The sequence below is a fragment of the Eptatretus burgeri genome, chromosome 12, assembly GCF_056783735.1.
Source record: "Eptatretus burgeri isolate ZD-2024b chromosome 12, Ebu_testis_v1, whole genome shotgun sequence".
In the NCBI taxonomy this organism is placed as follows: Eukaryota; Metazoa; Chordata; class Myxini; order Myxiniformes; family Myxinidae; genus Eptatretus; species Eptatretus burgeri.
In genome coordinates, this window is record NC_140972.1 from 55,157,328 (window position 1) to 55,184,223 (window position 26,896).

The 26,896-nt window shown below is 41.5% G+C and overlaps 1 protein-coding gene across 10 annotated transcripts in view; it reads left to right on the plus strand.

The window, feature by feature from the left end:
• The window catches only part of LOC147015662 (synaptic vesicular amine transporter-like), a 226,965-nt gene that overhangs the window by 154,118 nt on the left and 45,951 nt on the right, over positions 1-26,896 (plus strand). For 8 of the 10 annotated variants that reach the window (XR_015049778.1, XM_085848017.1, XM_085848021.1 and 5 more), the window contains 7 exons: positions 3,442-3,485; positions 6,154-6,214; positions 12,813-12,908; positions 16,866-16,944; positions 23,109-23,160; positions 24,090-24,153; positions 25,010-25,129. Coding sequence is in view for 9 of the 10 variants with exons in the window: in XM_085848017.1 (XP_085704143.1) it covers positions 3,442-3,485; positions 6,154-6,214; positions 12,813-12,908; positions 16,866-16,944; positions 23,109-23,160; positions 24,090-24,153; positions 25,010-25,129 (516 nt within the window). In the remaining variant the exon portion in view is untranslated. The remainder of the gene's footprint in view (positions 1-3,441; positions 3,486-6,153; positions 6,215-12,812; positions 12,909-16,865; positions 16,945-23,108; positions 23,161-24,089; positions 24,154-25,009; positions 25,130-26,896) is intronic. The other 2 variants (XM_085848023.1, XM_085848022.1) reach the window with 1 other exon arrangement.

Consider the following 26,896-nt stretch of genomic DNA (forward strand, 5'->3'; position numbering starts at 1 on the left):
ATGGGGCAAAGCTCCAGGGATCTGTGGCATCCATGCTGAACTTCTCAAGGCTGGTGGAAATGCTGCACTCGTGTCGTTGCATGCAGTTTTGTGCTCTGCCTGGAACACAGGCATCATCCCAACTGACTGGAAGAGGGGCCTTGTTGTCCCTCTCTGGAAATGGAAGGGTGATCGCCAAGACTGCAACAATCTACCGAGGGGTGACGCTGCTCTCAGTGCCGGGCAAGGTCTTTGCTCGGATAATTCTTGATAGGGTTCGCCACAATCTGCTTGAGCACCAGCGTTCAGAGCAGTCAGGCTTTACACCAAAGAGGTCAACGATTGACCGTATCCTTGCACTTCGTGTCCTCACCGAACGCAGATGAGAGTTTCGGCAGGGGCTGCTTGCAGCCTATGTTGATCTCTGTAAAGCGTTCGATTCAGTGAATCGGGATGTCCTCTGGAGGATTCTTGGTCTTCGTGGGGTGCCACCAAAACTGATCGATCTGATGTCTGAACTCTACTCTGGTACTGAGAGTGCTGTGAAGTGTGGTGGTACCATCTCTGACTTATTTCCAATTGTTACTGGAGTTCGTCAGGGGTGTGTACTTGCCCCCACACTTTTCAGCACTTGTATGGACTGGATTTTAGGGAGGATGTCGAAGAGATCAAGTTGCGGTGCATCGTTTGGGAATGTCAAGATCTCGGACCTTGATTTTGCAGATGATGCAGTCATCTTTGCGGAGACTTTAGACATCCTCTTGGGGGCCCTCGAGGTGCTGAATGAGGAGTCGGAGCCGTTGGGATTACGGGTTTCTTGGGTCAAAACTAAGATCCAGGCTTTCGGTGACATCTTGGATGCTGCTGTCCTGTCTGTGTCTGTTTGTGGTGAGGATGTTGAGGTCGTGGAGAGATTCACTTACCTTGGCAGTGATATTCATGTCTCTGCTGGCTGCGAGTCAGAGGTCAATAGACGTCTGGGTCGGGCCTGGCGAGTCATGGATTCACTGGATCATGGGGTGTGGCGCTGCCGGTACCTGTGCGGGAGGACGAAAGTCCGAGTCTTCAGGTCCTTGGTACTTCCAGTCTTGCTCTATGGGTGCGAGACTTGGACTCTGACCAAGGATCTGAGACGGAGACTTAATTCCTTTGGTACCAGGTCTCTTCGGAGAATCCTTGGCTATCGCTGGTCGGATTTTGTGTCCAACGAGCAGTTGCTGAGAGAGACTCGGATGAGATTTGTTACCTGCATAGTCCGTGAGCGTCAGTTGCGGCTGTATGGACATGTGGCTCGTTTTCCTGACGCTGATCCTGCTCACCAGATTCTCTCAGCGAGGGAGTCTCATGAGTGGTGGAGGCCAGTGGACCGACCACGTGCCTCATGGTTGCAACAGGTTGACCATCATCTCAAGAAGATGGGGATGGGCCTGGCATCTGCCTGGGGGATGGCCAGACGGAGACTCCTGGAGTACCGGCGGAAAGTGGACGCAGCGACGCGCTGTTCTGGCACATGCTCCCATACCTGACCTGACCTGAATGCCTATAATACTTGCCTGAGTTGAGGCCTATAAAACAACAAAAAAAGTCTTTCCACAGACTTGAATATCTGAGCGTAAAGAATTGGTCAAACCAAGATAGAATTGTGTACATCTTCCCTTCATCTGACAGCTTCCCGAAAAGGCAACACAATAATACAATAGCAAACTCTCCTCATGGCATGTGAATGACATTTCAAGCATGAATCCTTCATCAGAGCAAAAGAAGTAGAAAATTTCTTGTTATCAAATTTTCATTCATAAATAAAGAGTTAGTTCATTCATAAATTCATTTCATTCATAAATTAATTTCAGTTCAGTTTCCATAAATTCATTTCAGTTCATTCATAAATCAAGCAAATCATAAATCAAGAGATCAGGTCTTGTCTACCAACTCACCTCAACATATATTGTTGCATCAAACTTCTTGTTCCTTGCAGGAAAATTGACAAAAAGGAAGATGTTTTTCGACTGCATGGTGTACTTCTTCTTCTGCTGCTGACAAAACCTTTAGGCTCTTTTATATACAGGATCCGGATCTCCTTAAATACTAAACACCTGTACACATCCTCGCATTGAGGGTTTCTTTTGAGAGCGTCTATCATGAACTTTTAAATATATTCGGACATTTGCTTTAAAGTTTCGAAAAGTTCACGTTACTATTTAAAGATTATTCCATTTAATGTGTTATAATTTCGTAAATACACTATTTTCTCGTCATGAACGAGGAGCCTCCATGACGGGTCTCGCTATTGGCTCCATCAAGGCACGTGATGAAATATCGGAAGTTGTTTTTATATACATATATATATATTATTAGCCGCGTCGCGTTGCGAACGCTGGCTCTAAGAGAGCTCCGCATTGTTCTTCTTCTTCTTCTTCTTCTGGTGAAGACAAAACCTTTATGACGCGGCTCTTGGACACATTTGTCCTTGTTTAAGGATAGAGCATGTCAAACAACCATATGTTGGCAACCATTGCACAGGCTTTGAGGGGCCAAGTAGCCTCCTGTATTTAAGTTCCTTGGAGAGTAACTCATTAGAATTACAGTCGAAGACATTAGTCGGTAATAAACAGTTCAAAACTGTACACTGTTAGACCCTGCTATTCGCAGGTTCACTATTCGCCAACCCAGCGTATTCACGGTTTATAAAATGCGACCTGCTTTGACATTCATGGCCCTGTGCTTCACATATTCATGTTTTTGTTGGGGGGGAGGGGAGGGGAGGGGGGGTTCGCGTTTTCGCAGTTTTTCACGGACATATTCATTGTTTTTTTCACGTTTTCGCTAAAAAAAATTCATTTTTTATAAAAAAATTTATAAAAATTTTTTAAAATTCATTTATTTTTTTATTAAAAAAAAAAAAAAAAACACGTTTCATTAAAAAAAATTGTATTTGAATTCGCGGGGGTTTTTTTCCACGTTTTCGTGTTTTTGTGTGCATATTCATGGTTTTTCACAGGATTTTTGATTTTTGATTTTTTCCCTCATGAATCACAAACTGCTGGGAACACATCCCCTCCTTTTCCATTGAAACAATGCCCCACTATTCGTGGATTCGCGATTCACAGCATTTTCCAGGAATGTATCCACCGTGAATAGTGGGGTCTGACTGTATACAACTTGAACCCAACTTGGTGGACAAGCTGTGACTTGCACTTGAACACAAGTTAACCAACAACATATGTCAGTTCGAGCCTTGAAAACAAGTTTGTTTGAATGTATTGTGCATCCAATCTGGTGCATGATACTATGGATTTCAATCCTCATCTTGACTGACCATCTCCCCTTTACACATAACAGTCGAGACTTAACACACAACAATAGATTACATAATGATGATCAAAATACTTGCTTCAGTTCAAAACGATGTTTTTTGTTGTTTTTATTTTGTCCGATCCCGATTTTTTTTCATCTTCTTGACAGCATTACAACTTTTCATTATGAAGAAACCAAAAGTTGTTGCAGAGGTGAGTAATCCATTTGCTTGTACATTATACAGTGTATGGCTCATGAGAGTGAGCAAGTGTACAAAAAATATGTATATGGGAGCTAAATATAGGGAACCAGTAACTCAACCTTGGAGCTGTGTTAGGTCCTCAATTGTGGATTCTGTCTCTAATTTTGTTAACAAAATGTGCACCAAGTTTAAGTTATCTGTAAACAGTTTCAATGCATGGTTTAACAGAGTTCTGGAAGTCCTGCATAATAGGATTAAGTTTTTCAGTACTCGGGGCTTGCTTTCACTGGGTCGGTCCAAACCAGTGTTGAACAAGCCGAGTGTTCACAAAGACATTCGGGATCTCCATGAATGCTACATAATACATACATGATAGCTCCAGCGGATAAGGCTGCTAATAATTTTATTGTGGTTTGTAAAAAGTTTTATGTGGAGGTTTTATTTAGAGAGTTAGGCATTGATACGGTTACTTTCACAAGTATAGGAAATAGCACATATGTTCCTTGTCATAAGTCACTCAAGATACTATCTCTGAGCATCAATAAATTTAAGATAATAATTTCAGTATTAAATGCAGAGAGGCAAATCTTTGTATTCCTCGGCTTTTCTGGATCCCTAAGCTTCATAAGAACCTGCACAAGTATAGGTTGATAGCAGGTACCAGGCAGTGTTCCACCAAACAATTATCGGTTATAGTTAACTCAGGCTTATAAGTTGTTCGGGAACAGTTCAGGAAATATTGTTTAGCAATTGAGAAGAATTCTGGTATTAACACTTTTTGGAGCATTAATTATTCTTTCGAGTTCTTAGATAGGATTGGATGCCTCAATATCAAGTCAGTTGAAGTTTTTGATTTTTCAACTTTGTATACAAATTTGGATTTAGTACTAGTGAGGGATTCACTCTTCAAAGTAATAGACAAGGTTTTTAACTCTTTTAATAAGTTTTTATGTGTCAAGTTTGATAGAGCATTATTTTCGAAACAGAAATACTCAAGTTTTCATTGTGTTGATAAGCAGAAGTTTAAGGATGCTGTTAATTATATTTTATTTCATAGTTTTGTGTCTTTTTGTGGGATAATGTTTCAACAGGTTTCGGGTATTCCCATGGGTGGGAATGGCAGCCCCATACTAGTGGACATTTTTCTTATTTTCTGTGAATTTTGATTCATGCAGAAACTGATGAAGGAGAAAAAAATTTCGATGAGCTAAAATATTATCTCATACATGTCGTTATATAGATGATATTTGTGTGGTTAACTATAATTTTTTTGATAGGCAGTTTCACAAGATTTATCCAGATAGCCTGATTGTAAACAGGAGTGCTAATGATTGTGCAGTTGCTGCATATCTGGATGTGATGGTTAGAGTTGGACGGAATGGTTTTAGTACAAGTGTATATTATAAAGTAGATTATTTCAGTTTCCAGGTTGTAATATACACCTTTCCAGGTAGCAATGTACCAAATAAAATGGGTTACAATGTCTTTTCGTCTCAACTACTTAGATTTGCAAGAGTTTATTCAGTAAAGGATAATTTGGTGGAACGTGCTGAGAAGGTTTTTCCATCATGTTAAGCAGAGGATATTTGGCTGATTGTTTGATTAGGTCTTGTGAGAATTTCTTTCGACCTTTTATTATCTTGCCAAAACGAAGTTTTGCAAGATATGTTAGTCAGCTTGCATGTTTTTTTTTTTTTGTTTTTTTTTTTTGTTTGTTTGTCTGTAATCACGTATAAAAAATTCTGCAGAGTACAGTTTTCATCGGAAATTTTTATAACTTCGCATATCAGAGGCCTATAGAGGTCCCTTTCAGTGCACAAAATTTTGAAGGTCAAGGTCAAAGGTCAAGGCCACTTTGGCGCAAATCAGGGGAGTCGACGAAACCCTTATTTTTTGAGTAATTTTGATCGGATCGTCTTCAAACTTCATGGGAATATAGTTCATGGTCCGGCGCTCAGCTGATTAATTTTTGGTGGCCATTGGCCTTGACCTTCATGGTTAGCGCCTCAGGTCAAACATATTTGACCCCAAGGTCAAATTTTCAAGTTTTAGGAACCATATCGTGTAGTACCTCAAATTGAACACCTCGATGAGTGCTTTCTAGATATGTCAAGCTTGAGACATTATGACGTCATTTGGTGACGTTATGAGGCAAAAGCATATTTTTCATGGTTACTCTGTAGAACGATTCTCATCGGAATCTCTCGTCGGCAGATATTCCTCAACGAGTCGCTCTTGGTGGATAGCAGCTCTGTTCACCTCAGTGTGACCTTAAAGAAGTCACACGTGCTCACCTTTTGGCAAGATACGGGTCACCCTGCGGGTGACATTGGTTTATTTAAGTTGTCTTTTGACCTGAATTGTCACCATATATTTAAGTTTTTGGTTGTTTTTGTATAAACAAGTTCCTATTGCATTGCATTTGATATAATAATCATAAATTAATTCTTTTGGAGAGGAAAATTATTTAATTAATATTATTGTGTGTGTGTGTGTGTGTGTGTGTGTGTGTGTGTGTGTGTGTGTGTGTGTGTGTGTGTATTATTATGTCTGGCTTCCTTCTTAGGACTACGGTGCAGTAATTGGTCTTTATTTTGATCATGAGAGTGAGCCAATGTGTTGTTTTTCCGTTTTAAAATCATAAATTCATTGATTTCGAAAATTGCTGTTTTCAACAGACACAGAAGGGAACGCCTTGGCTCACTTTGCTGAAAGACCCATACATCCTGATTGCTGCAGGTAAATTCAATCCTTAATTTATTGCAGCTTTCAAGGAAATAATTTTAATCATTTTGCAAGCCAATTTAAATTCCTCGCATTCTTTTATAATGATTATTATTATTGGCTGCTCTTGGAGCAGCCTTATTCTGGACATTTCCATCTGTCTGTCTGTCCGCGAAACTTTGGTCAAGCCTTGGGGCTAAACCACTCAACCGATTCCAATGAAATTTGATAGGTAGGACCAATATTTCTGGGAATCGTGTGCTTTCGAATATGGGACCCCGGGCCCTAGCAACGGCCCTTTAAACTGGTCAAAAAAATCGAAAAAAAATCAAAAAAAAATCGAAAAATCGAAGCTTAGAGTTCTGCGCAATCTATCTATCTCCCTTCATGCCAATTTGCAGCCCAAACATAAAATATTTGTAGGAGGAGATAGGTTTTTGGCGAGTACAAGTCGAACATTTCAGAAATGGTTAATTGCGAATATCTCTAAGAGAAAGAGTCTGATTTTGATGAAACTTGGGTGAAATGTGTACAACGTGGCGAGCATGTACACAAAAATGAATGGTTGCTATGCACACCTCCGTTGATTAGCAACAGCTAAAATACTTCATCATACATCGTACACTTATCGTGGACCGTACAAAAAAATCAATACCTCCGAAACTGAACCTCTGAGGGACCTGTTTTTTTAGTGCCCAAAGAGAATGTCTTACAGCATCATATAAAAAAATAAAATCTTTAGCGAATAGATAAATGGAATTACCAGGGCTGCCATTTGTTAGAGTCTCTTTGGAAACATGCCTGAAATTTCACAAGGCGGGTTTCTGGGTGCAAACTAAGAGGGCTGTGATAATCATATTTATTGTGCTAAATTGATTGATAACATGTACATGAATATCGGCTCGTCGCGTCGGCCAGCTTTCCATCTAGAGCGAGCAGCTATGTCACCTACCGGCTTGTCAGTATTATTACTACGAGTGCATGCCCGTACGTGCGTGGCCGTCCGTGCAAAAAAAAAAACGTTTTACTTTCAAACCACGTGCCAGAAACAACAACCACACAGGCTGTTCCTTCGCTCTCGCGGACGGGTACGTGCGTGCCCGTACGTGCAAAAAATGCAAAAAATAAATAAATAAAGAAAAAAGAAGAAGAATTTGTGACGTTAATCGTGACGTCATAGCACCATGTCCTGTCATTGGTTTGGTAAATAAATGGCCATAACTTGGGAACCACTTGTCCGATTAATATCAAACATTGAAAAGTCACATACTCAGGTCCCCAGTAATATACCTGGCAAGTTTCAATTAGATCGGACCAGTGGTTGTTGAGAAACAGCAGTCACAGACAGACACACAGACACACACACACACACACACACACACACACACACACACACACACACACACACACACACACATTGCTGGAATTATAGATAGATTATTATTATTATTATTATTATTATTATTACTATTATTATTATTTTCTCTGCAGGGCCAAAGGCTGTCACATACAAATTATGCAAACATGCAAACAACAGATAATACATGACATGAATATTAACATTAGACAGAGTCCTGTAGTTTACCTGGGGGGTAATGGGAAGGGGGGGTAACATACAGGGACATCCTGGATACTATTGATACCATCTGGTGGTGTCACTTTTCTTTCCGCAGGGAATTTTAAGATGGACCCCCCCACCCCCATTTCTGCTTCATTAAATGCTGACTCAGGAAGTTTGTCTGTGTTCTATCCTCTCACTGCTGAGTGTAAAGCAAGGAAACAGCATGTAGCATTTTAAAAATCTTTGTTATAACTTGGCTAGAGTCAAAGTCAAACCACCGACATCCCAGATTCAGAGTGGATGCTTTAATGGCAGTGCCTCTACGTCTGGTAGATGCTTAACCACAATGCTTATCATTTACTCAATATGCTTCATGTTTTAATGAACTTTTTTCAAAACCTCTTGCTTTGAGAGAGAGCTCTCTTGCATGCCTGAAATAACATTGCTTCACTTTCTTTCCCATGGCAATTAGTATCTCCCTCTCAACATTTGGATGAGAGAAATCATTCTCCTTTTTTTTTTAAACACCAATGCAGACCAACTCTACTCTTTACGAAGACTAGTATTCAAAAGCAAATATGATTGCCTGCTCCAGGAATTAATTTTACAGAACCAAACAAGCTTTACACCACTACAATTCATAATCATGGTTGCCCTTCGTGGCTCATGACGACAGCCGTTCACATGTGATGTGCAAACAACCTGGGAACGTGAATATGTTCATGGTGTAGGAGCTGCTGAATCTGCCAACACCCACACTTTGAGATAGCAAACAGTGTAACCTGGTGTTGAGGGATATCCAACACTATAAGAACACCTGCCAGGAATTTGTCTTTTGTCCAAGATACCGGCAACAACTAGTCTCATCTTTGCAAAAGACATAATGGGATAGTTAAGGTCCAGCAATGACCAGTGTTGGCAGATGGGTCGTCCGGCTAAACATCCATCTAATAGACGGTGCTCACGTTGATGCACCGCCCTGCATGTGAAATACAAGGGTGACAGTTTTTAACTGGGTCAGGATTCCCACCCAGGTGGGACAGCTCAATGGCAAGTGCACTGATCTCCAATCTGTCTGACGAACCTGACGTCTATGACGTCTACTTTAACAGTCCCAGTTGTTCCCAAGTTATTTTGGGGTCAGCCAAGAAAGGTTTTTGATCAAAGTCTTCCACAAACCTGCTGACCAGGCTTGATGTTCGACTGGAGCTGGTTTTGGCAGGAATTTCCAGTTTGTTCAGAGTGCCAGGAATAACTTGCCCCTCTAGGCAAAAGATACCATGACAACTTGAACTTCCACCAACTCACACGAGCAGACAAAACATCCAGCTCTACATTGATCTGATGGATGAGTACTTTGTGATGCAACAGCCTGCCTGCAAACACCTATTCAGCAGTTTACAGTTAGGTCGGGAATCGAACCAAGACAAAGCAGTACTACTTCTGCACAATCCTGTCGGACATCATAAAAGGTGGAATAAAAAAATTCTTAATAGTTTCATTCCAACTGAATGCACAGATAAATCATCGCTTCAAACTTCAGATCTATTGCAGAGTCAAGCTCAGCCCACATAACGATGTGTAGCAGTGATGGCAGTTTCTTGAGTTTTCCTGGCCAAGACTCCCAGCTGCTGTCTCATTCCCAACATATAAGACGTGTCCTTCTCCATCCAGTATCCTGCCTTTTCTAATCCTCCCAGGTAAGATCCTCTCTTTCAAATATCCAATAGTACAATCCAGGACGATTGACTGATTGAATGTCATAGCTCCATTGGTGTTGCATGATTATATACCAGCTCCTCTACATGACATCTTCTTATGATATAATAGCCCACCACACCAAAAGATGACATAATACCCTTTAAAATCTAAATGTTAACATGATAACTTTTTTGAACAACAACAGTGATATAAACTACAATAAATATTTATATTTTTACATTAATCTCAGGATCATGGGGAAGCTTGTCCATAAATTATGTGTGGTACAAGGCGATTCGTAAACAATCGACAAATACACATGCTACAGTATGTGGGATTTGAACCTGGGTTTCGAGCATCATGAGTCACCAGATCAGATGGAGATGCTAACCAGGCCAACCAGTGCTTGAACACTTTATATTCATCATTGCATTTCAAACTAGATGGTATTCATACAATACTTACTCCACACAGTATCGGGTTTCAAAAGCTACTCCTCAACCCTCAAAGCCCTCCAGGTGCAGCCAAGTGAGCCTTATCAAAAAAAAAAAGAAATCAAAAAGAATGCAGATTCAAAAAATTAATCAATGCCGCTGCTGGACCATACATCCGATAAGGTTAAAATTAATAACATATATTCCTCATCAAGACTGGATCATAATTTTTAAGTTTCATATCGATTGATGCAGCGGTTCAAGAGAAAGAATTTTAAAAATAGTTTCTTCAACTCAATATGATTGCCAAACCTTGTGACCTATCAATTATTCATGAACACCCTGATATCTCCAAGGATTGGGGAACGTGTGTGTGAAGTTTCCTCTCGATCTGTCCAGTTGTTCTGGAGAAGAAGATTTTTTTAAAAGGTTTTAGGGTAAATCCAATCAGGCTGCCAAACCAGGTGAGCGATAACAACACAGGTGGAGAACATTTTGTTCTTAATGGAAAGGCAGTCATATCTGTAAAGTTTCTCCTCAATCTGTTCAGCCATTTTGGAGAAGATGATTTGTGAAGGTTTTTTTTTTTGATCAATTTATCCCGAGATGACCCTCAAAAATTTCCATCCTGATCGGATGTAGTGTTCTATGTCTGCAATTATGATGCAATAATGAAGGCACCGATGACATCATAAAAAAAATCACTTAATTCCTCATGGGGAGTACTTGACAGGTGCCAAGTTTCAATTTTTTCCATGGAGTGATTTCAGAGATTCAGAGGTCTAACGTTTCTTCTATTTCCAACATAGCTGCCACAACACATGACCTATGACTAACTATCATTAAAATATTCTACATGAGTAGTCGCACTGACGGTGAAAATTTTGTGTCAACAAGCAGTTGCAGAGAAAAGGTAATAACAAAATGCAGACATGCATGTACGTACGTACATACGTACTACGTATGTTGAGATATCATCTCTCAATGGTGAAGAATCACATTTTTAAAATCTCTATTTGGATGCGGATCCTCACCAAAATCAGATCAATTCATCCTCGTCAAACACCCAAACTGTCCACAAACTTTCTGCGGAATCCATCCCTAACCTATTGAGATGTTATGCCAAATATCATTTTTGGCCCTAACTCTCAAAGGTGAAGAATCACTTGAAAAAATTTTAGGATCCGGATTTGGATCTTCACCAAAATCGAATCAATTCGTCCTTGTCTCCACACAAAATGGCCATCAAGTTTCATCCAAATCCATCCACAACATTTTGAGATATCATGCAATATGGTTTTTAACCACAATTTTCAATGGTGAAGAATCACTTAAAAATCAAATATTTTTAGATCCTCGTGGAGGATCTCTCAGTCTTACTCACGTTGTTGTTCTTGTGGACTTTTTGGTTTAACAGCCTACAGTTTTCAACGAAACTTCCTGAAACTTGGCATATATATGTAAAAATACCCTGCGCATACAGTATCCATCTCCGATTTTGAAAATTCCTCCGAGAAAAAAAGTTATAACGTCAAAATATCTCCACTAATGGAAATCGCCTAAAAAATAAACTCCGAAACTGGGCAAGCTTTTTGAATTCTGTTTGCGGGACTTGAACAGGACATTAGCAGAGATTAATTACTGCACATATGATACATCACTATGACGTCATATCAATGTTTATGACGTCATTCCTATTTTTTGATATTGTTTGTTTCACAACCCAGAGTTTTCATCGGATATTCATGAAACTTGGCGTATATATGTAAAAATACCCTGCGCAGACAGTAACCGTCTCCGATTTTGAAAATTCCTCCTAGAAAAAAAGTTATGACGTAAAATATCTCTGCTAATGGAAATCGCCTAAAAAATTATCTCCAAAACTAGGCCAGCTTTTTGAATTCTGTTTGCGGGAATCAAACAGGGCATTAGGAGAGATGAATTACCACACATATGATACATCAGTATGACGTCATATCAATTTTTATGACGTCATTCCTATTTTTTGACATTTTTTGTTTCACAACCCAGAGTTTTCATCGGATCTTCGTGAAACTCGCCAGGTATATGCAGAAAGCCCACGCGCAGGCAGTAACCATCTCCGATTTTGGAAATTCTTCCTAGAAAAAAAAGTTGATGTCATTATATTGCCGCTAATGGAAATCGCCTATACCATTATCTCCAAAACAAGGCAAGCTGTTTGAATTTTGTTTGCGGGAATCAAGCCAGGCATTAGCATAGATAATTTATCGCAAACCTGATACATCACAATGACGTCATATTCGTTTTTATGACGTCATCATTAAGAGGACAAGTATCTTAGCGCATTCGAGCTTGTTCGTATCTGGATCCGGATCTTCCCCCAAATTTTAATCGATTCGTCCTTGTCACACACCCAACCTCTCCACCAAGTTTCAGCCGAATCCATGCATGACTTTTTGAGATATTGTGCTACATATCGTTTTTGATCCTATCTCCCAAAGGTGAAGAATCATTTGAAAAATTCTCAGATCCGGATCCGGATTTGGATCTTCACCAAAATTATGCATTGCTGTCCTTGGCCGATTAACTATATACACAAAAAATTCAGAACGATTGCTTGAAAACTGTGGCCAAAAATTGTGACAAACAAACAAACAGACAATCGCAACAGATCAACATACTTGGCAAAAAAAAAATTTTTCCGCAAAGTAACAAATAGACAAACAGACAGAAAGGGGTGAAAACATAACCTCCTTCCATCTTCGGTGGCAGAGGTGTAATAAGTAAATCAATAGCAGTTTTATTCAGTCAGGGGCATGATGCATTGAATTGTTTCACAACTTTTCTCATGTTTAAAGAAAATGTATTTTTAAGTTGTCTATGTGAGGTTTTCAAGGCATTTAGAGGGAATACAATGAATATTTGATTTCTACAGGAGTCCTGTGTTTTGGGAGCATAGCTATTGGTGTGACCGAAGCAATAATTCCCATCTGGATGATGAGAACAATGTGCTCCAGAGATTGGGAGCTTGGTAAGTTGTCACAAATGGTCAAATGTAATTATCTCACCTTCTAGCATCTCTACCTGAAAAGCTCTCCCTCCATGGGGGAATTAATCTACTCATTATATGCAGTTGGTGTAAAACACATTTATCATTTCTGACCTTTTTTTCTGTCTTTTCCATTCTTTATTCATTACTCGTTTTGTAACTCTCTATTTGCACTTTTACGTCTGCCTTTACTTTTCTCCTTTGCTACAGTCATGCTTTTTTGTCATTTGGCAACTCTGCATTCATGGTGTCTCTTGACGTTTCAAAAGGTATTTTCAAGGTTTTCATGCACGTACTTTTTCTTCTACTGATAAAGCCTGCAACGAGTGTTACTCCAGGTACAAGATCAACATATGGCTAGGACTCCAGGTACAAGATCATCACCAGCAGTTACAAATGTTGGTTTAGCTGTTGGTGTCTGTTGGAGATGTCGGTTCTGGATATAGATTCTATTGGACTATCTGGTGAGCAAGACATGAAGCCCCCTATTGGGTGTTGAGTTATTAGTTTCTGGAATGGACGGAATGGATTGTGTTACATCATCTCTTGCTTCTCAAACTAGTGCTTGTGTTGGACTTAAAACATTTACTTTTAACGTTGATCGGTTTCTGGCTCCGTCTCAACATAGAACCGTCTCATATTTACAAGTGACTTCGAGAGCAAGAGTTAACTTATTGGATCGAGGCAGAGAAGCTTGATAAGCTTGCTCCTCTTGTGGTGTTACCAGTGTCCAGACATCCCAATGGAAATAGTGTCCAATTGAAGTTGAGGTGGGAGACATATCCCCACCTATCAAGAGTACCCACTTACATTTAGTCGCTGCTTTTGTTGTGGGGCCTAGTGAAGTGACAATGGAAGACATGGTCGATGACAATAATTTGTTGGAGCTCAGCACTCTCAAGGCCAAGAAAACAGTGGCAGACGTGAGGTAGGGCTGGCCATTCACACATGCTCAATGTGAGGAGTGGAGGTCCTTCATCAATGAGTGCCAAGCTGTGTTTACAGATTTTCTGGGGACCACGACCATAATCCATCTTCACATTAACATGATCACAAGTCTGCCTGTTTGGTCAAAACCCTGAGCAATGAGTGTTAGTGAGTCCTATATTCATGGTACTTCTGAGTTTATGAAGATGCCATTCAGGATGATGAATTTGGGAGCTACTCGAATGAGGGACATGAGCAAGTTGCTGGTTTGGATGGAAAATGGTGATAGCTATACTATTCTGATCCACACTCATGCTTGGATTAAGCACATGTCCTCCCTTTGAGAGTTATTCCACAGAAAATCTGCAGTCTGCATAATGGCTAGACCATCAAAGTGCGATCGGGAGAGCCAACCTGAACTTGGGGGGGGGGGGGGTCACCATATGGAACGTAGCTTGCTAGGCCTTCATGATGGCAATGCCAAAAGATAAAGGATACACCATGACCCATAATCAAGGAGGTATGATCATGTGTGGGCCCGATCCTGCTCACCAGATTCTCTCAGAGAGGGAGCCTCGTGAATGGAGGAGGCCTATGGGCCGACCACATACCTCGTGGTTGCAGCAGGTTGTCAGCGTCTCCAGGAAATGGGGATGGGCCAGGCATCTGCCTGTGGGATGGACAGACGGAGGCCCGTGGAGTACCGGCGCGAAGTGGACTCAGTGACATGCTTCTCCAGCGCATGCTCCCATACCTGCCCTGACCTCCTGATGAGATACAACGGGAATTAGATCCATAATTACGTGGCAATTGCTGTGCTAGTTAATGGGTTAGACCAAAAAGAGTAAAACCAGGAAGATGGCATGGAGGAATGGTCAGGAGAAGTCCCAAACAACCTCAAAGCAACTCAACAACAAACCCATCTTCAGACTACCTGAACCAAAAATAAGCCATTTATGCTCAGCACCGATGCTTCAGACATTTGCATTGGAGCTGCTTTTACAGCAATATGAAGGCAAGCTCTTCCCTTGGAGTTTTGCGAGCAAGAGGCTGATGAATCGAAAGAACTACTCAACCATGGAAAAGGAAAGCCTTGCTATTGCGTGGGAATTATGATGAGATATATTCTGTATCTCTATGGTACTGAACTGATTTTACAAACTGATCATCAGCCATTGCTGTACATGGATAAGTGAGTTTCTCAATTATAGAATCATGAGATGGGCCATGCTTTGCAAAACTATTGGTTTATGATAGATGTGATCAAGGGGACAATGTTGGGGCAAATTACTTGAGCAGGGTTGTTTAACTACGGTTTCCAACACTTTCCAGTTGATGTTTGAATTGCTGATGATTCTCCTTGACGTTTGTTGATAGTTTTGAGAAATAAATTTTTAAGAAAGAAATTTGTAAGAAGGGACAATATGAATTTTTATTGAAATGGGGAGTAATGCCACAAATTGTTTGAGTGACTGTTAGACTGTGTAGTGTGTGATGTGCAACGTTAATGGTTTGTAACGAATTGATTATTACAGAGGAGTTTGGAATGTTTGTTCAGGTAGGACGTTAATTGTAAATGTTGGGTGGAGTAAAGACACGGCAGGTGTTCATGCTAAATCAAATAACTGGCGAAATACATCACTGGAGCACCAGGAGGAACCCAAATAGACAAATATGGAGTCATCAGGAGGAACCTGGATAGGATTCGGGTTTCGGCTGTTATTCCTCTACCCTCAGACCCATCCAGGCGCAGCCAGGTGAACCTTATGGAAACTGTTTGCAAGATTCACTGCTCCATAAACAAAGAAAAAGAAAAAGAAAGAAAGATTTCTGGCTGCTCAAGATATGAAGCAATCTTGCAGGAACGAGCATTTTTTTGACCTCGCGCCATTTTATCAAAGTGGCTTATTGAGCGAGAGGCGTTTGGGAATGTTTGCAAGCTAAGTATAGATGGTCGCCTTTGAAAGTGGAGGAAAAGCAGATGAGTGTCGGGAGAAGAAGAGCCAGTCATCTTTTGGTTTGCTTTGCTTTGTGAAAGGCCATGTTGGTGTTTTGTTTTGAGTTTATCTTTTCAATAAACGTAAGTTTGGACAACGCCTGGCTGTCGATTGATCTAGGGACATTTGCTTTTGTGAGTCTGTTCACTTGGAGGATATATTTTGATGAATACGCCAACCATTTATTTCAGACTTGGTATTTTGATCTTGTGGATTGTAGATATTGTGAATCCCTCTCTGAACATGAATTACAGTGTGCTCTGAGGATTGGTAAAGCAGAGAAATTCCACAATTTTCTCGATGGGTTGTCCTGGGAATTTTTGGACAAGAAATTAAGCACCTTTTCATGTTACGAGACAGATTATTGAATCATTGTTTTTCTTCAAGGAACAAATTTTGCACTTTTTTTTTTAATTCCCCAACTGATGTCCAGGACTGATGTTAGCATAAAATTGTGAAAATCCATGGTGACCAATACACACTGCCCCGTTTCAGTCGTGGTCTATGATAATGCCCTTAAGAGATCTCTTCATGTTTGTCATCATCCAGTGAAGTCGACACTTATTCTCGCACTGTGATGTGGTGATGATGCCATGGAGAGCAATTTGCACACGTTTTTGATCTTCACCACCGATGTGATAATGGCTTTGTACAAAGACTTTCTTTGTACCTCGGATTTCTTCCAGGAAATGTTGTTTGTGAATGCAGCCATCCGACATTTTATTATCCTCACCTCCTCCAAAGGGATAGGAAAGGCTGATGCAATCGGTCTGTGTCAGTGAGAGTGCAAGTTTGCACACAGAAATACTTTCGATTGCCCATTCCCAGATTTACTGTCATCTATGCACTCCGACAAGACGCTGCGTTTTTGAATGTTTTGTGTTGCTTTTTTTCCCCCCCGTGGTCATTCTCTCCAGTATCTTTTCGAGAGCAGTCTTGATATCATGTTATCGGCTTGGAAAATCAGAGCAGGAAATTGCTGGTGGACCTTAATGCTGCTCAATTTTTCTTCCAGGTGTTTCCCTCCTTCCAGGCAGCATATCGTATTTAATTGGAACGAATCTATTTGGTGTCGTTGCCAATAAAATGGGAAGGTAAGTACTGCTTTACTGATGGATCCGAAATGAAGGACGAGATAATTTTTTTTCTGTTTTGTTTACTTGCTGTGTCAAATTGTGGCCTCACTGTCAGGACACTGCCTTTTTACCCTGTCACTTTGCTTTTGAGATAATATTGTTACGGTGTCAGTGCCACAGGGGTCGGGGTGCATGAAGGGGGTCTGTCAGACCTGCTTCCTTGACCTCCGAATCTGAAGCTGCCAGATCACGGATAACTCTGCCGCCAAACGGGTTGCTAGGTAACCATGGATGCCGGTTGGGCAACTAGGTCCAACAGGGACCTCATGCCAAATTCCATGTTACCTATTGGTGACCTCATGACCTCAACTAGGGAATCGTGCTCTCAACATCCCACCATTATTTACTTATTTAGTATGGCCGAGCGAAACCGTGGGTGGGGTGTTGGCTACCTCAGAACGAATAAGTGGGGTACAACTTCCTGTCTATTTATTAAATACATGCTTTGCTGACCCAATGAAGGAAAAGAGACAATCGAGCAGGTTTGAAAACAGTTTGCCAACGCTTCCTGGAAGCACATATTAACAGGTTCATTACTCACAAGCACATACAGGCAGTCCTCAGGTTACGAAAGGTAGACTTACGTAAACTCGACTTTACGCAAGCACCCATTAAAAAGAAAAAAAATTCGACATTCGCCAATTTTTTGTATCTTTACGTTGCTTTACGTACGGCCCAGTTTGGCACTACTTGCTGTTGTGTGTGCAGGGGGTCAGGACGGTCTCCATGCACACCTTACACTTGTTGACTGTGGCTCCGACATACTGAATGAAACCGGACCCTCCACGCTCGCTCCCCTCCTGCTCCTCACACAGCCGCGGAACTGGTGTTTATCTGTGGAACACTGCAGTGACGTCACTCGTGGCATATAGAATATATTTAACAAGCAAATGCAACGGGTTGCTAGGTAATACAAAAAAAATCTTCGCTGATGGGGATTTCGCGACAACCCGTCGCTTCACTCACGGGGACAATATAATAAAGGGGGGGGGGAGAGAAAGGGAGAGAGAGAGGAGGCAGGTGTAAAATGAGAGGAGGGGAGGCAGAGAGGATGGAGAAAGTGGAGCTCGAGAGAGTGACACCTCACCAAACGTTGATATGCACTGTGGGAGAAAGAGGTACATGAGGGGTGCGTGAGACAGACAGACAGACAGACAGAGAGAGAGAGAGAGAGAGACAGAGAGAGACAGAGAGAGACAGAGAGACAGAGACAGAGACAGAGACAGAGACAGAGACAGAGACAGAGACAGAGACAGACGTGTGGGAGGAGAGTGCTGCATTTTATTAGGAGGGGGAAGTGAGGAGGGGACAGAGTGAGAGAGAAGGGTTGGTGGGGGGAGGTAGGGAAAAAAAAGACAGGTGAGGGGTCGAGGTGGGGTTAGCAAGGAGAATAAAACGTGACGCTTAATGACCGAACACGAAAAAAAAAACAAAAAAAAACATGCCAGAACATATGTACACACAATGACACAACAGAGTTTGTAAAGTAATCCACTGGCACATCTGCAAAAACTTTGATATTCCAGTTCCAGAAAATTTATGGGAAAATGAGCCCAAAGCAATCACTGTAAACATTGAAGTACCCCTCAAGTACGACTTTATGAGCCCATTGAGCGTGATCATCGAAAACAAAGCATTGAGATCAGATATCATACTTAGGTACCAAAAAAATGAGGAGACATTGCTAATTGAAGTGTTAATTCCAGTGATTTTGGACGACCGATGCAGAAATCAAGAAAATAACCTAATACCAAGACCTCAAGCATGACAGGAAAAGATCCTGAAAGCTGAAGAATGCCAATGTTGTACCACTGATGATGAAGAACCTCATGGGAATGATGAAGAAGAACCTCACAGAGATATGATAAACCATCCCTGGGAATATCCCTACAAACAAACTACCGTTGGAAGCCGTCCTGGGCTCAGTAACGATCCTGAAGAGAGCCCTCGGCACAAAACTTTGAGAACAGAAAACTTCACAGCTTGGTCCATGAATCGTGACCCCGTACTGAAATGAAGATGGATACTTTGAACCCACACTGGGAGGACTCCATTCTACATTCTGAAACCCCACATGTACACACACACACACACACACACACACACACACACACACACACACACACACACACACACACACACACACACACACACACACACACACACACACACACACACACACACACACACAGACCTGGGAGGGCTCCATTTCTCTTTCTGGAACCCATATATGGAGATACCAACCAAACCGAACTGTTGTGATAGTTTGGTTCGCCAAATGGTGCTGCATTGTGATTTGCTCAGTACCACGTGTAGTCACTTTACTCAGTATGCGTGCATGGCAATTTGTGCATGCAGTGCAAAGTACACACGTGCAAATTCCGAATAGTCACAGGTAAACTGGGGAACGTGTCAAGGCACATGTTGCCTGACCATTATATTGCTTGGGAACATGTCAATATTATTTTGTGTAATTTCTTATGGTTTACAGGAACTTTTTTCCATTGTGTGTATGTGTGTGTACGTGTGTACATGTGTCTCAAAGTCTCTAAGACTGAACGGAGCCTTCTCTGGTCCCGAAGCATCCATCTTCATCCCAGCAAGGAATGACGACTCATGGACCAAGTCGTCTCTGTATCCGTGCTCCATTCCCCCTCCAACCCCGAAGTAGTAACGATGTCGATCTGCATGACCTCCCGTGTGACCTATGGGGTACGACCGATCCCACCCGGGGACACCCATGCCTGCTCAGATATGGTGCCCCGCTGCCACTGGTCATCATCTCCATACACGGTCTCATCGTAGTTCGGTCTCGGTCTCTTCCTTCTCGATCTCATCCTTCCTTGGCAGGATTGAGTTGGCAAAACCAAACAAGCCACGCGGCCAGGTCGCATCCCAAACACATGTCGATCTGCGTGACTCCGGGTGCCACATGTGTGGCCCTCGGGTTCACCAAAGCTGCTGCCCACTGCTCGGTTCTCACTCCAATTGAAGTCATTGTATTCAGCGTGGTCCTCGATCCCACTGAAACTCGGTCTCTCTCATCCTCAGCAGGGTAATTCAGCAAGAGGGAGTCATTCGAGCTTGGGCCCTAATTCTCAGCAGGATGGGGTCGACAATTCCTGCCAAGCCACGTCGCAAATGCATGTCGAACGGCGTAAGCGTAATACCGGGTACCGCGTGCACAGTCCTTATTCCCACTGAAGCTGCTGTTTTCTGCCGGGTCTTTGCTGCCTTCAAAACTGTTGTATTCGGCACGGACCTCAGTCCTTTCCTTCCCAAGTGAGAGGGAGGTGGCAAAGAGTGCTTCCTCCCCCTTTCGCCATCGTGTGTGCGTGCGTGTGTGTGTGTGTGTGTGTGTGTCTGTTTTTGCCATCTCCTTACACGGGTCTCAGAAGATGCAATGGAGCCCTCCCAGGTCCCGAAGCATCCACCCCCGTTTTCAGAAAAGATTACGATTCATGGACCAAGCTGTGAAGTTTTCATCCGAGGGCTCTTTTCAGGATCGTCACCGAACCCTTGATCCAACTCTAGTTCATTTGTAGTAATGTTCACCAGGTTGGTTCTTAAGATCTCCATAAAGCTCTTCTTCATCATTCCCATTGCTCCAACTATCACTGGTACAATGATGATGCTATTCAACTTCCAAATTCTCTTGAGTTCATTTTTCAGATCCTCGTACTTGGTCGTTTTCCTAATTTTTGCGTTATTCAGACCAAAGTCGCTGGCTGGGTCCTGACACCTCTTAGGAATGTGGTCCTTTTTTTGTATCGGAGTATGACATCCGCTCACAAAACTTTTTATTTCTCTGTCCAAACTTGATGGGATGGATAGGTAGTGCATGAATATGTCCTCTTTTTCATTGATTGCTTTTGGTTCATGCTTCCATGGTCTTTCTGAGACAGGGATATATATTTTTTCAGACATTCCAGTCGATTACTCTGCACACCTTGTTGTAATGTGTGCAAAGGTGTTCTGACATGAGAGGTTTTTTTAAACATCAAGAGAGAAGGTGATGGTGCTTTCTGTTTCTACCTTGCAAAACCCACAACTGTCTGATTGACGCAATTCAGCCATCTTCTTAAATAAGTGTGTTTGTGTGTGTCACCACTCACTTGTATTAACAGGAAATAGTAGAAACTCAACACCTCGCATCCACGGATATTTCTCTTTACCTCCACCACTAAACACCAGGTTGTGTTTTCACCCCTTTCTGTTTGTCTGTCTGTGAGCGGGATATCTCAAAAAGTTATGGACGGATTCTGACAAAACTTGGTGGACAAGTTGGGTGTGTGACAAGGACGAAATGTTTAGATTTTCCCGAAGATTCGGATCCAGATACGAGAGTTTTTACATTTTTTAAGGATTCTTCGCTATTGAGAGATTGGACCAAAAATGATATATAGCCCGATATTTCAAAAAGTTGTGGATGGATTTGGACGGAACTTGGTGGCGAGTTGGTTCGGTGACAAGAATAAGCCGATTATATTTTGGTTAAGGTCCTGATGCAGATGCGGCCTATCAGTGGGATCCAAAACGTAAACTGACCAGCCTGGCAGAGGGAAGTGCTCTACCAAGTGCCGTTCTCATATTCCTATATTTTCATGAGTCCCATTTGCATCCAGGAAAACAATTATGGTTAACCATCTTGAAATTGCCACTCTTTCTTTTAAATGCTGAAGATTATGTCAAAAAGACTATTTGACTTGCATATTTCACCCGAGCAACGGCAGGCAGTGTGCCGGATAGGGGAAGTGAATCACTGAAAAGGCACACACAGCACATGTTTGAAAGGCCTCGTTTTCAGTCGTACGTCATTTCGAAAGGCCCATATTACCCCAAACTATCCAATCTATCCCTGAGAGGGAAGACGTTTGTTTGTGTGTTTTACAGCTGCACTTTAGTCAACACGAACTCCAAGTTCTACTTCCTCTTCCTCCCATGCGTAAGGATGCTCGTTTAGATTTTAATGATACCTCGCCATTCCTAAATGGATTTAGACCTCTTGGGTGGCCAGATGGTACTGACTTGGTTCGTGTGCAGACAAGCATGCAGCTTCTGTGTGAGATGTGATTTACATGTGAATTTGCTGAGATTTTTTTTGGGGGGGTCAACCAAGTCGAGGCTCGTGTAAGAGCGTATACACAGAAACATATAACAAGGCAGTAGAGGTGAGGGGTGGGAGAGGGAAGCACAAAAAAGTGGAGAACAAAGACAAGAGGATATCTGTGGAAGGGACAGCAATTGCGCGGGGTACACGGGGTAAACAAGATGGTACTGCAGGGACTTTCAGAGGAAGGAAAACAGGGAATTTGAAGGAGGTGGGTTTGGGATGGATTAACAGGGATAGAAAAGATCAAGATTTTGGATGGGGGAAGATATGAGATGGTGGTGAACAGCTGTTTTGAAGACCTGGAGGGAAGAGTGGGATTAAACAGTGTGGGGGAAAAAAGGAATGAAAGAGTGAAGGTGAGCAGTGATTCTTGATTTTGGCAGTTTCACCAGCAGGGGTTTTTTGGTGGACCTTGAGTGCCCTGAGGAAATATATGGGGGACAGAGCACAGACAGAGCAGGGGGGCCAAGGCTGGAGAGGAGATGGTGGAAGACAGAAAGATCACCGACCTGCCTCCGGTGAGAAAGTGAGATCCAAAGACTCAGCTTCATTGTTCGGTTCAGGTGGGAATAATTATTGTAACATTGCATGTTGCACATCCACTTTCATGTTCGGTTTTCTCTTCTCAATTGACATGGTTTCCATACACATGACTCAGAGATTTATGAACTGTGAATCCATCAGGTTTATTTTCAAAAGTATTTGTTACTTAATTGAGAAAACATTCCTTCCTATTTTTCCTTATACTGTATATTGAAAAATATAAATGTTAGCTTTTATTGGCCTATTAAGTGAATATGATGTTTCGAGCACCCTTTGAATGCTCCTCATACTATAAAGACCTCAACATGGGAACACATCACTGCAGCACTCATGTTGTTCAGCAGGAAGAGAGAACAATGATTTGATATTGCTTGTTGGTTAATACATGATCATACTAAGTCGAAGTATATTCATATGGTTGAACACACCTCTAAACTCAAGACTAATTCTCATCTCCTCATTTCAGATGGCTTTGTTCAATGACTGGCTTGATTTTGTGTGGAGCAGCATGCATCTCTGTAAGTTGTACGCCCTTTCACCATTTTTTTAAACTTCTTTTTTGTATGCGGAGTCGAAGCTTATAGAGGAGCTAAAACACACACGTAATGGATCAGGATGAAACAGAACACAAGGAACAGTAAAAAGAGGGGTGGAGTGGGAGACACCATGCGCAACGGTCGGAATGAGGAACAAAATACATGGAGACTAGGAGAAATTCGTAATGGGGAAAATGTGGTCTGGGGGAGGAAACAAGGGAAAAATTGGAAGAAGATGGATACAACCACAAACTTTCACTCACAGAAGTGAAAGGAAAAACGATAAACCTCGAACTAGGTGGCCTTGGAGAGGGTTCATGGGAAAGGGCTTTTGACAAGGTTAACCTGATCACCAAGAACTGTAAGTTACTATAAATACTTCGCCAAACACAAGGTCAAAAGTTAATGAAATCCCACTTTTTGTTATAGAACTCTACATGATTGAAGAGTGACGTGATAGGTCATAGGAAACAAATCCATCAATGAGTTTTTAAGTCTTCGTTTCCTTCCTTGAGGAATAGGATCAGACTATAAACTATTGTCCTCGTACTTTTGAGACAGGGCATTGAATCATTGAGAATGCCATCCTTTCAGAGGGGATGTTAAGCCGTATGCCCCATCTGCTGCTTACACTTGCTCAGAGGTTAACAATCCTATTGTGCCTTTTAAATTTTTTTTTATTTTGTATACACTGTCGAGGCTCGTATGAGAACTAAAATGATCCAGCCTTTAATAAAGACTCGATCATTTCCTCCCGGTATAATGTGGCCACCGACTCCAAAACCCTCCCAATTCAATGTGATTACCCAACGATCTAAGAGGATAGTATTGAATAAGTTTCTTATCTTCAATAAAGTTGTTTGTTATGTGTCCATTCAGTTAATTTTAAACACAATTTTTATGGATTGCAGATTCCTTATGCTACAAATCTATACACAATGATTCCCTCTACATTTATCATTGGAATATCACTGGGTAAGTAAACTTTACTTAAAGTGCTTTGTTACAAGAATTTCACACCGGCGGAATTTTGTCTTTGAGAAAGTCATCGATCACATCATATCATTATATCACCTTCTTGTGTCTTTTTTTTTTATATTTTTTACATCATTATATCATCACCTACCCGGGTTCCTGTGTCATTTTTAGAACATTCCCCTTGAGTTGCAGGGGCAGCTCGGGTCATCGCATGCTCACTTCTCGGTTTGATTGCTTGCAGAGGTTTTAACGAATATCATGCCTTGATGATGACGGGGAGACTTTTATAAACTTACATCTACAAAACACCATTTTAACTCATACGTTTATAAATCATACGGGTGGTATTTAATCATCTGTTGTATTTCATGCCAGGTTGGTGTGGCAAAATTCTTGAGGAACATCATTATGGAAGGGTACACATTGATAAGTTATGGGAGATCTGAAATGAAATATGCACCACGAGATAAAAACACTTTCAAGAACTCTCCACCACCCTTGCTCCACTCTCCGACGAGATTAAACAACAAATGAGAATGGTAGTAAAATTGTTCATGGCAACACAGGGTGACTAATCAACCCTGGACTCATAAATCATTTAATTTCCTTTGTTCATCTCAACATTATTGGTTTTTTTTTTAATGATGGTTATCATTTAGTGAATAATGAAAAGATTTGAAAATGGTCGGGTATGCCAGTTTTTCATGCATGATTGTCGATCATCTTCCTGTCACACAGATGGTGTAACATTCATCCTATCACTGCCGGTTAGAGTCTGAAACCCCTCCATTGAAATCCCAAATCCTGAGTGGGTTTGGTAAGTTTGAGTGGAAAGTTGTCTCGTTTTTCACAGGCATGATTGACTGCTCCATGGTGCCTTTAATGGGCCATCTGGTGGATCTACGACACGTCTCTGTTTATGGCGGAGTTTACGCCATTGCTGATGTCGCCTTTTCCTTCGGGTTTGCAGTTGGTAAGGATGTGATTTAACCCTTTTGGAATCAATATTCTAGATGTAAGCATTGCTCCAACGGGGCAACACAGCCTACAGCTAATTTGGACCAATGTAAGCCCAAAGACAGTGTTCATTTTGTTTGGCCAATGATAAAGCCAATGTTGGACCGATCCCGAAGACTACCTGTTGTTGGCCGAACATCCTCAGTATCCACAAGGCAAACTATTTATTTTGGTCGAAAAACGATTCAACGTTAAATGGCTAAAAATATTTGGCGAAGGATATGGTGAAGAATATCCTCGCATCGGCCTTCTCATGCTGGGGTTGGTCTCACTAACAGATGTAGGGATGAAAGGCGAAGCAGTGGCACCTTAAAGCCAGTTGCTTCAGGCATATGGGGCTTGTTAGTCTTAGTAGGCAGCTCATCTAGGAGAACGAAACTGAATCCAAATCCACTGCTGCCTTGTGGTTCAGGCTTTGAAGCCAAAGGCTAAGGGTATAATGGGATAAAGACAATCCTTAAAGGAGGTTGGTGGCCTTTGCATTTGTTAACCAGTGGGCCACCCTTAGGCAAGATGTATTTCGCAATTTCAGCCTCCTGATCAGGGTCACGTGAAGCCATGGGAGCAGGCGGTGGATGGCCATGCAACAGCTGGCAAATATTGATAGCCATATGGAGGACAAGAGAGTTAAAAGAACACAATACCCCGCACAGTGTTTTAGTATTATTTTCTTGAGTTATTAAGTTCATGAAACTTACCTTTAATAATAATGATGATAAACTTGATCCAATAATGCAATGGCGATGTTGATGATGGTGATGACAAAGACGAGTTAATGGAGATGTTTACACATAGCCATTATGGCAGCCTCTTGCCATAACCCCAAAACACATGCCACACCCTCGAATGCAATGTATCAATATAGTGCGTGGTTCTTGGTTGTATTATGAAGGCAATTTGTTTGACACAATCTTTAAGTGTCTAATTCATTTTAAATAAAGGCTTAAAGAGGTGTAAAGGCCTCAGGGACTTTTGGGTCATCTGTGTCATCGGGATCTTTTGGATCCTCAGTCTTTTTGGTCTGTTTTACACAATCTTTAAGTTTGTAATTCAATTTTAAAAAAGGCTTAAAGAGGTGTAAAGGCCTCGGGGAGTTTTGGGCCATCTGCATCATCAGGATCTTTTGGGGTCCTCAGGGACTTTTGGATTCTCGAGGTCTTAAAGGGTCTTCACTGGTCAAAGGAGTCTCAGCAGTCGAAAGCATCGAAAGGTATATTCCAACATTACGTAATTAATAGGCGTACGTGTGTGAAGTGAGGGTGCAACTGATATTCAAACAGTACGTAATTAACAGACACACAGTCACGCGGCTTCAAGGTGAAAGGAACATTCCAATAGTACATAATTAATAGACATACATGCAGTCTGCAACAGACGTTCAAACAGTCTGTAATTAAGACATATTGTCATACAGCTTCACTATAAAAGGAACATAGCAATTGTGTGTAATTTATAGATGCTCGTGAAGTCTGCAACCAATGTTCAAACACGATGTGATTAACAGGCAGAGTCACACGGTTTCACGGACTGACTGATTGACGGATGGACAGTGCTTTTCGTATATATATATATATGTATGTATGTATGTATGTATGTATGTGTGTGTGTGTGTGTGTGTGTGTGTGTGTGTGTGTGTGTGTGTGTGTGTGTGTGTGTGTGTGTGTGTGTTTATATATATATATATATATATATATATATATATATATATATATATATATATATA